Below are 14,344 nucleotides of genomic sequence, written 5' to 3' on the forward strand. Positions count from 1 at the left end.
CTATTTCACCCCTCCCCCCTCTCTCCATCCAGGCACTGTAAAGGATGGTGTGTTGACCATAGGCAGTGTGTCAGCTCCTGTCTATAATGCTGGGGAGAAGATGAAGGTGCCTGACGTGCTCTTCTACGACAACGCACAAGTAATGGCCTCCACACACACACACACACACACACACACACACACACACACACACACACACACACACACACACACTGATTGTAGTTGTATCAACCCCTGGACTGAGGGGTTCTGAGTTCTCTCTAGAATACTGAGTGGGACTGCCCCAGATCTATCCATCGCTCTCTCCTTCCCGTCTATCTTTTTTTCATGCTCCCCCACACTTTTCTCTCTCTCTCTCTCTCTCTCTCATCTCTAGCTCTTTGTTGGTTCTCTCTCACTCCCTCTCTCACTCCTCTAGCTCTTTGTCGGTTCTCTCTCCCCTCTCTCTCTCTCACTCCTCTCTAGCTCTTTGTCAGTTCTCTCTCACTCTCCCTCTCTCTCTCTCTCCCTCTCTCTCTCCTCTAGCTCTTTGTCGGTTCTCTCTCACTCTCGCTCTCTCTCTCTCTCCTCGCTAGCTCTCTGTTGCCTCTCTTGCTCTTGCTCTATATCTGCCTTTCATCCCTCTCACGCCTCCCTCTCTCTCACTCCTCTCTAGCTCTCTGTCGCATCTCTCTCTTGTTCTATATCTGTCTTTCATCCCTCCTCTCACGCCTCTCTCACTCCCTTTCTCTCTCTCTCTCCTCTCTAGCTCTTTGTCGGTTCTCTCTCATTCTCGGCTCTCTCTCCTCTCTAGCTCTTTGTCGGTTCTCTCTCTCTCTCCCTCTCTCTCTCCTCTCTAGCTCTCTGTCGCGTCTCTCTCTTGCTCTTGCTCTATATCTGTCTTTCATCCCTCCTCTCATGCCTCCCTCTCTCTCACTCCCTCCTTGATTCTACCTTTTTCCTGCTGTGACAGGGCCGAGAAAGATAGAGGGATAGAGAGAAGAGGGTGAGAGAGGATGTTCCTGCCTGCCCCACTTCTGAAGAACCTGCTTTTGAGAGTAGAAAGGAAGAGAGGAGTAGAGGGGAAGGAGATTGAGGGAAAGCAGTGTTTTAAATGAGGCCACTTCATTGGAGGACACCTCACCCCTACTACCAAGTGTCTTGAACTGTCAATCAAACTACTAAACACATCTAACATGGATTCATTATAAACTTACTGTTTCTCGCTCCCTCTACAGCATATGATGGTGATGGAGGACATGCTGAAAGACTTCCTGCTGGGAGAGCACCTCCTATTGGTAGGAAATCAGGTGAGTTACAGGGCCAAAGACCAATCACAGCTTTTGCATGATTGAAATGGCCATTTAAAAATGGCTTTGGCTGCAATCCAAAGAGAGCGGTTGGCTCCTGACCCATCATTAGGGAACCACTTTATTGAGCGATCAATTAAAACTAATCGATAGCCATAGCCAAACTCAGTTAGGTCCATTGACAGTCGTGAAGAGAACTGCATAGAGTTGCATATAGAGAGATTTTAATACAGTGCTGGGCCTGTATTTGAAAGGTCCGCCCTGTCCGGGTAATCTCATTCATTATGATCTGATAGGAAAAACTGATCTTAAATCAACATCCCTAAAAACTGATCTTAAATCAACTGTTTTGATCACAGGTCACTGTGAAGTAGGTCACAGTCGACAGCTGTGGGTGATCACAGAGACTTTATGACCCAGTCTCTGTCTGTCCCCGTGGGCCACCCATCCTCCACCCTTCAGCTCTGTCAGCGTGGACACTCCGTCCGCCGCCCACACTCCCTCCGTAGTGGACTTCCTGTGCCCTCTGAAGGGCCCTAGGGTGTTCGGGGAGGGAGGGAGTGGGCGAGCTTTGGGAATAGAGCCGTCTCACAGACGCACAGCACACGCTCTGGGCCTCAACAGATATTTTAGACATGTTGGAGTCAACTGCAAGACTGATGGTTAGGAGTTGTGACAGGGATATTCTTTAACAATAACTGGAGGTGAAATAGTCCTCTTGAGATGAGTTCCCTTGGAAGTGTGTGAAGAGAAATGAACTGAGTCCTGTATTGAGAATGATGAAACGTACATTATTTCGGGCACTCTATACATGAAAAATGTGTTGACTTTATTAGCGTTAGTATTATACTGTATGTTGAATACAATATTTGTGTGTGTACTCACAGGGAGTGGGAAAGAATAAGATTGTGGACAGGTTCCTCCATCTTCTCAACAGGCCCAGGGAATACCTGCAGCTTCACAGGTGAGAGGTTAAAGGTCAGAGTGTGTGTACCTGCGTGTGTTTGGCGGGGGGGGGGGTGTAAGACGACCCTATCCCACTCTCCAGGATTGTTTTCGAGTGTTGATATATTCTTGCCATCTGTAAACTGCATCCCTTTTCTAATGGACCATCGTGGAGTATTAGCTGACACATTTGTGGTCGTGTTATGTCAAATTGAGGGCATTTGAATCACCTAACATTTCTATTATAACAACCAGGCAAATAAGATTGTGGGAGTGTTTTCCACAGCTAAATACGACTTGTCTTGTTTATGTGACTAACAAGTCATTTCTTTCTTTTTAACAACCCGAGAAAAGGGTATCTGTGAAAAGCAGAGTGTGGGTAGCACTCTCTGTCGCTGCTCTCCCTTGGCTCTGCCTCTATCTGAGGGTGTTACAGACTATTTTGGTCCCGGAGAAATCAGGACAGCAGTGTCCAGGCCAAGGGGAGTAGAATAGAGCTGTTAGATAGAAAGCACACCTACAGGTGTTTGTTTCTCTTGGTTCCCCTTTAAAAAGTTTTTAAAATATTGATATTTTATTTTCACTACAGACACAAACATATACATATGAACCACAGCTTACAGACCCATACAAACATCTCGTCAGACTCATACTACATCTCGTCTGCCCAGACTCACATGCTCACATCCCTTTAGTGCCGACCTTCTTTCTTGCCACAGTCATTAGATTTTTCCATTTTGTTAACGATGGCGGATTGTTTGATTTCCACGTTTTTAGTATATGTTTTTTCAAGATGAGAGGAGACTCGTCCACCCCATTGGGTATCTCCCTACACCCCACCATATGCCATGTCTTGAAATGCAGACAGACGGATTAAAAGTTTACATTGTAATACTTCTGACTGCCAACTGTCGAGCTTTGCCCATAACTGCCCATGACATGACTCTGCCGTTATGCTGTAAAATTTGTGGTTTTAAAAAAAAAGAACCGCTAAACAGTGCATTTGGAAAGTATTCAGACCCCTTCACTTACCACATTTTGTTACGTTACAACCTCCCGCAGTTGACAGCGCCTGTCAGAGAAAAAACCAAGCCATGAGGTGAAAGGAATTGTCAGTAGAGCTCCGAGACAGGATTGTGTCAAGGCACAGATCTGGGGAAGGGCACCAAAATATTTCTGCAGCATTGAGTTCCACTGTAGAGATGGGAGAACCTTCCAGAAGGACAACCATCTCTGCAGCACTCCACCAATCAGGCCTTTATGGTAGTGTGGCTTGGAGTTTGCCAAAGGGCACCTAAAGACTATCAGACCATGAGAAACAAGATTCTCTGGTAAGATGAAACCAAGATTGAACTTTTTGGCCTGAATGCCAAGCGTCACGTCTGGAGGAAACCTGGCACCATCCCTACGGTGAAGCATGGTGGTGGAAGCATCATGCTGTGGGGATGTTTTTCAGTGGCAGGGACTGGGAGACTAGTCAGGATCGAGGCAAAGATGAACAGAGAAAAGTACAGAGAGATCCTTGAAGAAAACCTGCTCCAGAGCCCTCAGAACCTCAGACTGGGGGTGAAGGTTCACCTTCTAACAGGACAACGACCTTAAGCACACAGCCAAGACAACGCAGGAGTGACTTCTGGACAAGTCTCTGAATGTCCTTGAGTGGCCCAGCCAGAGCCCAGACTTGAACCCGATTGAACATCTCTGGAAAGACCTGAAAATAGCTGTGCAGCAATGCTCCCCATGCAACCTGACAGAGCTTCAGAGGATCTGCAGAGAATAATGGGAGAAACCCCCCAAATACAGGTGTGCCAACCTTGTAGCGTCATACCCAAGAAGACTCGAGGCTGTAACCACTGCCAAAGGGGCTTCAACAAAGTACTAGTAAAGGGTCTGAATACTTATGTAAATGTGATATTTCAGTTTTTTGTTTTTAATACATTTGCAAAAAAATTGAAAAAGCTGTTTTTAATTCGTCATTATGGGGTATTGTGTGTAGATTGAGGGGGGAAAACTATTGAATCCATTTTAGAATAAGTCTGTAACGTGGAAAAAGTCAAGGGGTCTGAATACTTTCCGAATGCACTGTTTACACTGGATAAAGTGTACATTTGTCATTACCTGTCATTTCATTAGTTATGCTCTCCCTCCATCTTGGGCCAACATCAGTTCTTTTTAAGTTTTGGGTTCAAATATTTATATATTTTTTTCCTAAGAGATTGGAAGCTGGATATGCTCTCTGCAAGGTCTTGTATATCTTCCCTTTATCATATGAAAGATTGCTTCATGAGGTTGCTTTTTTAGGGAGTGATATTGCTTCTTGTAGAATACGTTTCACTTTCTTCCGTATTGTTATCGTTACCCATGAAGTTGTACCTGTTCGTAGCTTTATCCTTTTTGACAATAGACGCGTAAAAAGAGTTTGGGGATGAGCATTCACATCTCCAGTGTGCAGAAGTACTTCTCTGGGGGGCTTCTATAATTAGCCCGCCACGTCACCTTGATAGAAACAGAACATTGGTTGCGACTGGGCCTGATTTCAGACCACACACACATTGATATTAGTTATTGATGTAAGTTGGCCTTCAGTCTAGCCTTCAGGTGGTTCAGCATGGGAAAAGTATATCAAACAAGGTTGCCCTGACGGAGTAAGCAAGCACTTGTATCCAATCGGAATGACAATAAGTGCAGCGAGGCAAGGAAGATGAAAACATCCACAAAACACGTTCATCACAAGTAGAGTCTTCGACAACAGAATGATCCTTGGTAGGATAACACATTCACCGTTATGTATTGAAGTAGAGTCTTCGACAACAGAATGATCCTTGGTAGGATAACACATTCACCGTTATGTATTGAAGTAGAGTCTTCGACAACAGAATGATCCTTGGTAGGATAACACATTCACCGTTATGTATTGAAGTAGAGTCTTCGACAACAGAATGATCCTTGGTAGGATAACACATTCACCGTTATGTATTGAAGTAGAGTCTTCGACAACAGAATGATCCTTGGTAGGATAACACATTCACCGTTATGTATTGAAGTAGAGTCTTCGACAACAGAATGATCCTTGGTAGGATAACACATTCACCGTTATGTATTGAAGTAGAGTCTTCGACAACAGAATGATCCTTGGTAGGATAACACATTCACCGTTATGTATTGAAGTAGAGTCTTCGACAACAGAATGATCCTTGGTAGGATAACACATTCACCGTTATGTATTGAAGTAGAGTCTTCGACAACAGAATGATCCTTGGTAGGATAACACATTCACCGTTATGTATTGAAGTAGAGTCTTCGACAACAGAATGATCCTTGGTAGGATAACACATTCACCACCGTTATGTATTGAAGTAGAGTCTTCGACAACAGAATGATCCTTGGTAGGATAACACATTCACCGTTATGTATTGAAGTAGAGTCTTCGACAACAGAATGATCCTTGGTAGGATAACACATTCACTGTTATGTATTGAAGTAGAGTCTTCGACAACAGAATGATCCTTGGTAGGATAACACATTCACCGTTATGTATTGAAGTAGAGTCTTCGACAACAGAATGATCCTTGGTAGGATAACACATTCACCGTTATGTATTGAAGTAGAGTCTTCGACAACAGAATGATCCTTGGTAGGATAACACATTCACCGTTATGTATTGAGGTAGAGTCTTCGACAACAGAATGATCCTTGGTAGGATAACACATTCACCGTTATGTATTGAAGTAGAGTCTTCGACAACAGAATGATCCTTGGTAGGATAACACATTCACCGTTATGTATTGAAGTAGAGTCTTCGACAACAGAATGATCCTTGGTAGGATAACACATTCACCGTTATGTATTGAAGTAGAGTCTTCGACAACAGAATGATCCTTGGTAGGATAACACATTCACCGTTATGTATTGAGGTAGAGTCTTCGACAACAGAATGATCCTTGGTAGGATAACACATTCACCGTTATGTATTGAAGTAGAGTCTTCGACAACAGAATGATCCTTGGTAGGATAACACATTCACCGTTATGTATTGAAGTAGAGTCTTCGACAACAGAATGATCCTTGGTAGGATAACACATTCACCGTTATGTATTGAGGTAGAGTCTTCGACAACAGAATGATCCTTGGTAGGATAACACATTCACCGTTATGTATTGAAGTAGAGTCTTCGACAACAGAATGATCCTTGGTAGGATAACACATTCACCGTTATGTATTGAAGTAGAGTCTTCGACAACAGAATGATCCTTGGTAGGATAACACATTCACCGTTATGTATTGAGGTAGAGTCTTCGACAACAGAATGATCCTTGGTAGGATAACACATTCACCGTTATGTATTGAAGTAGAGTCTTCGACAACAGAATGATCCTTGGTAGGATAACACATTCACCGTTATGTATTGAAGTAGAGTCTTCGACAACAGAATGATCCTTGGTAGGATAACACATTCACCGTTATGTATTGAGGTAGAGTCTTCGACAACAGAATGATCCTTGGTAGGATAACACATTCACCGTTATGTATTGAAGTAGAGTCTTCGACAACAGAATGATCCTTGGTAGGATAACACATTCACCGTTATGTATTGAAGTAGAGTCTTCGACAACAGAATGATCCTTGGTAGGATAACACATTCACCGTTATGTATTGAAGTAGAGTCTTCGACAACAGAATGATCCTTGGTAGGATAACACATTCACCGTTATGTATTGAAGTAGAGTCTTCGACAACAGAATGATCCTTGGTAGGATAACACATTCACCGTTATGTATTGAAGTAGAGTCTTCGACAACAGAATGATCCTTGGTAGGATAACACATTCACCGTTATGTATTGAAGTAGAGTCTTCGACAACAGAATGATCCTTGGTAGGATAACACATTCACCGTTATGTATTGAAGTAGAGTCTTCGACAACAGAATGATCCTTGGTAGGATAACACATTCACCGTTATGTATTGAAGTAGAGTCTTCGACAACAGAATGATCCTTGGTAGGATAACACATTCACCGTTATGTATTGAAGTAGAGTCTTCGACAACAGAATGATCCTTGGTAGGATAACACATTCACCGTTATGTATTGAAGTAGAGTCTTCGACAACAGAATGATCCTTGGTAGGATAACACATTCACCGTTATGTATTGAAGTAGAGTCTTCGACAACAGAATGATCCTTGGTAGGATAACACATTCACCGTTATGTATTGAAGTAGAGTCTTCGACAACAGAATGATCCTTGGTAGGATAACACATTCACCGTTATGTATTGAAGTAGAGTCTTCGACAACAGAATGATCCTTGGTAGGATAACACATTCACCGTTATGTATTGAAGTAGAGTCTTCGACAACAGAATGATCCTTGGTAGGATAACACATTCACCGTTATGTATTGAAGTAGAGTCTTCGACAACAGAATGATCCTTGGTAGGATAACACATTCACCGTTATGTATTGAAGTAGAGTCTTCGACAACAGAATGATCCTTGGTAGGATAACACATTCACCGTTATGTATTGAAGTAGAGTCTTCGACAACAGAATGATCCTTGGTAGGATAACACATTCACCGTTATGTATTGAAGTAGAGTCTTCGACAACAGAATGATCCTTGGTAGGATAACACATTCACCGTTATGTATTGAAGTAGAGTCTTCGACAACAGAATGATCCTTGGTAGGATAACACATTCACTGTTATGTATTGAAGTAGAGTCTTCGACAACAGAATGATCCTTGGTAGGATAACACATTCACCGTTATGTATTGAAGTAGAGTCTTCGACAACAGAATGATCCTTGGTAGGATAACACATTCACCGTTATGTATTGAAGTAGAGTCTTCGACAACAGAATGATCCTTGGTAGGATAACACATTCACCGTTATGTATTGAAGTAGAGTCTTCGACAACAGAATGATCCTTGGTAGGATAACACATTCACCGTTATGTATTGAAGTAGAGTCTTCGACAACAGAATGATCCTTGGTAGGATAACACATTCACCAACAGTTATGTATTGAAGTAGAGTCTTCGACAACAGAATGATCCTTGGTAGGATAACACATTCACCGTTATTTATTGAAGTAGAGTCTTCGACAACAGAATGATCCTTGGTAGGATAACACATTCACCGTTATGTATTGAAGTAGAGTCTTCGACAACAGAATGATCCTTGGTAGGATAACACATTCACCGTTATGTATTGAAGTAGAGTCTTCGACAACAGAATGATCCTTGGTAGGATAACACATTCACCGTTATGTATTGAAGTAGAGTCTTCGACAACAGAATGATCCTTGGTAGGATAACACATTCACCGTTATGTATTGAAGTAGAGTCTTCGACAACAGAATGATCCTTGGTAGGATAACACATTCACCGTTATGTATTGAAGTAGAGTCTTCGACAACAGAATGATCCTTGGTAGGATAACACATTCACCGTTATGTATTGAAGTAGAGTCTTCGACAACAGAATGATCCTTGGTAGGATAACACATTCACCGTTATGTATTGAAGTAGAGTCTTCGACAACAGAATGATCCTTGGTAGGATAACACATTCACCGTTATGTATTGAAAGTGAGAGCATTTAGTCCCACACGGCGTGATAACATGAAGAAACCTACATTTTTCAAAGATTCTGAAAATCAGGTCGCGGCAGCTTCAGTGTTAGACCACCTACAACATGGTTGTTAATATAGACACACTTGTAGAAAGGCTGTTTCAACAGAGGCTCTGAATAGGATTGTAGTTTACCTGGCAGTGATATAGACAGGGACACATGCACATGTCAAGGAATATATACACACACACACACACACACACACACACACACACACACACACACACACACACACACACACACACACACACACACACACACACACACACACGCACACACGCACTGCTCTCTCAGTTACAAAGAGACAGGAGTCCGGTCTCACTATGCTCATCATGTGAAAACATCCATAGGCGTGACAGTCAACGGATCAGTCTATTATATAGCACTGGGACAGTCAGACAGATAGACAATAAGGTCAGTGGTCCCCTAGTAATCATTCTGCTTGACTGGACAGCAGCAAATCACACAATAGCCGAGTCTACAGACGAGATGCAACCATCACGCTCGACTTCAGTTTCCAGGGGAGAGACAGGAGTTCAGTTGATGGCTTTCCTTTGTGATCTCCTCAGCTTTCACTCCTGCGCTTTGCAGAACAACTTGACTGTAGGCAAGGTTTTACCCTTCTGTCTTACATGAGTGAGGTGGGGGGGGGACTGCCGTTTACGTGTACGTTTAGTTTTCATGTCAGATTCCTCCTCTCGTGGAGCCTCTGTAATTACTGAGAGAAAGTAGAGGTTGTCTGGTGAAAGTCGTCTGAAAGACAGAAGCAGACGGGGACAGGGCTGCATGTAGATGTGACCTAGTTAGCTACTATAGCTGTGTGTGTGTGTGGGTGGCCTGGTTAGCACTAGCTAATTTTAGACCAAAATCATTGCTTTGGGGAGGCAGCCTGTCATGAAGTGTACTGAGATGAGTGTGTGGGTGTTGGCATGTGTGTATGTTTGCGCACGCATGTGCGTGTGGGTACGTCCACTGAGCGGCGTCTCAAAAAGATGATTGAGAAGCAGCCTGTCCATCAAACAGAGAAACCGGGGCATGCTGTACAGGTCACACATTGACAGTGAGCAGGCTCATGTGTTTTTGATCTTACATGGAAACTGGCCTGGATGGGGAGAACCGTTCCATCTCCTCTACGTGTGTTATTGACTGTAAAGTGTGTGACCCACCCTTCCGTCCTCTCCCCTTTCCAGGGACACTACAGTTCAGACCCTGACCCTACAGCCTTCTGTTAGAGATGGAATTATCATCTACGAGGACTCACCGCTGGTTAGTATGACTTCTCTCTCTCAGCTTTACTTGCATAAATGCCCAGGTCAACGTTGCCAAAGCGAAGTGATACAAAAACAACCGTGACAACAATAAGAATAGTAGCTATAATACTAATGTATATACACAAAACATTATGAACACCTGCTGTTTCCATGACAGACTGACCAGGTGAATCCAGGTGAAAGCTATCGTCTCTTATTGATGTCACTTGTTAAATCCACTTCAGTCAGTGTAGATGAAGGGGAGGAGACGGGTTGAAGAAGGATTTTTAAGCCTCGAGACAATTGAGACATGGATTGTGTATGTGTGCGATTCAGAGGGTGAATGGGCAAGACAAAATAATTTAAGTGCCTTTGAACGGGGTATGGTTGTAGGTGCCAGGTGCAAAGGTTTGTGTCAAGAACTGCAATGCTGCTGGGTTTTTCACGCTCAACAGTTTCCCGTGTGTATCAAGAATGGTCCACCACCCAAAGGACATCGAGCCAATGCTTGACACAACTGTGGAAAGCATTGGAGTCAACATGGGCCAGAGTCCATCTCCCGACGAATTAAGGCTCTTCTCAGGGCAAATGGGGGTAGTGCAACTCTATTAGGAAGCTGTTCTTGTTGTTTTGTACACTCAGTGTATTATATTATACATTCAGTACACTCAGTGTATTATATTATACATTCAGTTCACTCAGTGTATTATATTATACATTCAGTACACTCAGTGTATTATACACTGCTCAAAAAGGGAACACTTAAACAACACAATGTAACTTCAATTCAATCACACTTCTGTGAAATCAAACTGTCCACTTAGGAAGCAACACTGATTGACAATAAATTTCACATGCTGTTGTGCAAATGGAATAGACAACAGGTGGAAATTATAGGCAATTAGCAAGACACCCCCAATAAAGAAGTGGTTCTGCAGGTGATAACCACAGACCACTTCTCAGTTCCTATGCTTCCTGGCTGATGTTTTGGTCTCTTTTGAATGCTGGCGGTGCTTTCACTCTAGTGGTAGTATGAGACGGAGTCTACAACCCGTGTCTGTCAGTGTAGTGTCCAGAGCATGGAGGCGCTACTAGGAGACAGGCCAGTACATCAGGAGACGTGGAGGCGGCCGTATTAGGGCAACAACCCAGCAGCAGGACCGCTACCTCCGCCTTTGTGCAAGGAGGTGCAGGAGGACCACTGCCAGAGCCCTGCAAAATGACCTCCAGCAGGCCACAAATGTGCATGTGTCTGCTCAAACGGTCAGAAACAGACTCCATGAGGGTGGTATGAGGGCCCGACGTCCACAGGTGGGGGTTGTGCTTACAGCCCAACACCGTGCAGGACGTTTGGCATTTGCCAGAGAACACTAAGATTGGCAAATTTGCCACTGGCGCCCTGTACTCTTCACAGATGAAATCAGGTTCACACTGAGCACATGTGACAGTCTGGAGACGCCGTGGAGAACGTTCTGCTGCCTGCAACATCCTCCAGCATGACCGGTCTGGAGGTGGGATTCTCAGACCCCTTGTGAGACCATATGCTGGTGCAGTTGGTCCTGGGTTCCTCCTAATGCAAGACAATGCTAGACCTCATGTGGCTGGAGTGTGTCAGCAGTTCCTGCAAGAGGAAGGCATTGATGCTATGGACTGGCCCGCCCGTTCCCCAGACCTGAATCCAATTGAGCACATCTGGGACATCATGTCTCGCTCCATCCACCAACGCCACGTTGCACCACAGATTGTCCAGGAGTTGGCGGATGCTTTAGTCCAGGTCTGGGAGGAGATCCCTCAAGAGACCAACTGCCACCTCATCAGGAGCATGCCCAGGCGTTGTAGGGAGGTGATATAGGCACGTGGAGGCCACACACACTACTGAGCCTCATTTTGACTTGTTTTAAGGACATTACATCAAAGTTGGATCAGCCTGTAGTGTGGTTTTCCACTTTAATTTTGAGTGTGACTCCAAATCCAGAACTCCATGGGTTGATACATTTTGATTTCCATTGATCATTTTTGTGTGATTTTGTTGTCAGCACATTCAACTATGTAAAGAAAAAAGTATTTAATAAGAGTATTTCATTCATTGAGATCTAGGATGTTATTTTAGTGTTCCCTTAATTTTTTTGAGCCGTGTATTATACATTCAGTACACTCAGTGTATTATATTATACATTCAGTACTCTTTTATACTAATGCAATTTCTCAGAGAAATACAGTAAAATAAAAACTCTTTTGACACCCCTGTTTTCAGTACTCCAGCACCCTACCATTGTGAGAATAATGACACTGAGCTTATTTCTAAAATGTTTTATGAGATTGGAGAACAGGTTGGGAGGGATCTCAGACTGTACCTCCAAACAGAATCTTTCCAGATCCTTGATATCATTTGTCTACGGTTATGGACTGCCCTCTTCAATTCAAACCACAGGTTTTCAAAAGGGTTCAAGTCCGGAGACTCAGCTGGCCATTGCAGAGATTTTGTGGTCATCTAATAATTTTCTTTATGGATTTTGATATGTGCTTGTGGTTATTGTCTTGCTGGAAGATCCACTTGCGACCAAGTGTTTTTTTGGCTAAAATGTTCTGGTACTTGGTAAAGTTCACAATGCCGTTGACCTTAACAAGGACCACAGGACCAGTGGAAGGAAAATAGCCCAGTAACATCAAACATGCACCACCATATTTTACCGTAAATATGAGGTACTTTTCTGCATGTGCTTCTGTTTTTTGTCTCCAAACCCACCACTAGTGTGTGTGGCCAAAGAGCTCTATTTTCATATCACAAATAAATATCCAACACAGAAATGTTATAATGTTCAACGGTCAGAATCTAATTTAACTCTTTTTTTTTTCTATTTTTTTTTTTTTTTAATTAAATTTAAGGTGGTACTTATATTGTCTATTAGTTATAATACATGGAGAAAATAATAAATGTAATATTTCCTCCTTTAGCTTGTGTCAAGCTGTGACATACTGTGCTGCCAACTCTATAACATCAGACCTTTCCCCTGAAAGTATACACAGTTCATTTTTGTTTGATTGTTCTGTGAATGTAGAAATTTTGAATTTTGGAAAGAAGGACTCCTTAATTAATATATATTTGGGGCAGGTGATTAGAAAGTGTTCTTCAATTTCGATCTTTCTTGGCCCACAGTGGTGACGTAGCCTGTCCTCTCTGTTCAACCATGTTTTTTTGATGGTGTCCTGTCAGTTGCCAGTCTATGATCACTACACGGGTTAAGTATTCAGCTGAATATCTTTTTTCCCCCAATGTTTGGTAGCATTCCCGTCTTTCTCTGACCTTTGGCCTCACTCCGCTAATAGTCGATGTATGCGTTCTAGTTATTCACCTCCAGCTGTGAACATTTTACTCTTGGGGCTAGATCACTTGTTCATTTCAATCTTGTGTTTCTGGGTTTTGTTAAGTTTTGCTCTCCATCCCACTCTCGTACTCTCTCTCTCTCTCTCTCTCTCTCTCGCTCTCGCTCTCGCTCTCGCGCTCTCTCTCTCTCTCCTACAACACTGAATTATGGTATTTACACACTGTGTAGGTGAAAGCTGTGAAGATGGGCCACATCCTAGTGATAGACGAGGCAGACAAAGCTCCCACTAACGTCACCTGTATACTGAAGACCCTGGTGGAGAGTGGAGAGATGATCCTCGCAGACGGACGCAGGATCGTCTCTGGTACACACTCACATGGACTGCCAGACACACACACACACAGTATTGTTTACATTCCTCTGTGAGGCTAGACTATTCAGCATAGTGACAGTCTATTAGGTACGTTTAGTTAGAAGTGGAAAGTAAAGCCAAGCGTAAACAGCCTACGACTCGAAGTCTACTGGTACCTGTCCATAAAGGCTTTTATGCTAACCCCTGTGAGTGGCTTGGATGGCCCTGGATTGTATATCATAGATGTGTTTATATTTATTGTCATTCTATCTTCTATTTATCCCTTCAATTATCCCCCCTGTCTCTAAAGAGTACCTGGGACACTTCTTTATCACCTGCCTAAACCACTCTTTGTTTTGGCTGAAGGGAGTGTGCTCGTGTGAGTCTGTGCATGTGTGTTTTGTACTGACAGTGTGTTGTGTCCTCATTAGACCCATTAGAAGCAGAGAGGAGACCTAACACCATAGCCATGCACCCAGACTTCAGGATGCTGGTCCTGGCTAACAGACCTGGCTTCCCCTTCTTGGGAAACGACTTCTTTGGCTCACTGGGTA

General features: G+C 43.3%; 1 protein-coding gene across 1 annotated transcript in view; it reads left to right on the top strand.

Moving 5' to 3' along the window:
• Positions 1–14,344, top strand: part of vwa8 (von Willebrand factor A domain containing 8) — a 97,283-nt gene that overhangs the window by 37,853 nt on the left and 45,086 nt on the right. Inside the window, exons 19-24 of the mRNA XM_052522109.1 lie at positions 33–139; positions 1,218–1,289; positions 2,177–2,253; positions 10,053–10,128; positions 13,667–13,802; positions 14,222–14,341. Of these exons, the coding sequence (XP_052378069.1) occupies positions 33–139; positions 1,218–1,289; positions 2,177–2,253; positions 10,053–10,128; positions 13,667–13,802; positions 14,222–14,341 (588 nt within the window). The remainder of the gene's footprint in view (positions 1–32; positions 140–1,217; positions 1,290–2,176; positions 2,254–10,052; positions 10,129–13,666; positions 13,803–14,221; positions 14,342–14,344) is intronic.

The sequence above is a fragment of the Oncorhynchus keta genome, chromosome 7 (genome assembly GCF_023373465.1).
Source record: "Oncorhynchus keta strain PuntledgeMale-10-30-2019 chromosome 7, Oket_V2, whole genome shotgun sequence".
NCBI lineage: Eukaryota > Metazoa > Chordata > Actinopteri > Salmoniformes > Salmonidae > Oncorhynchus > Oncorhynchus keta.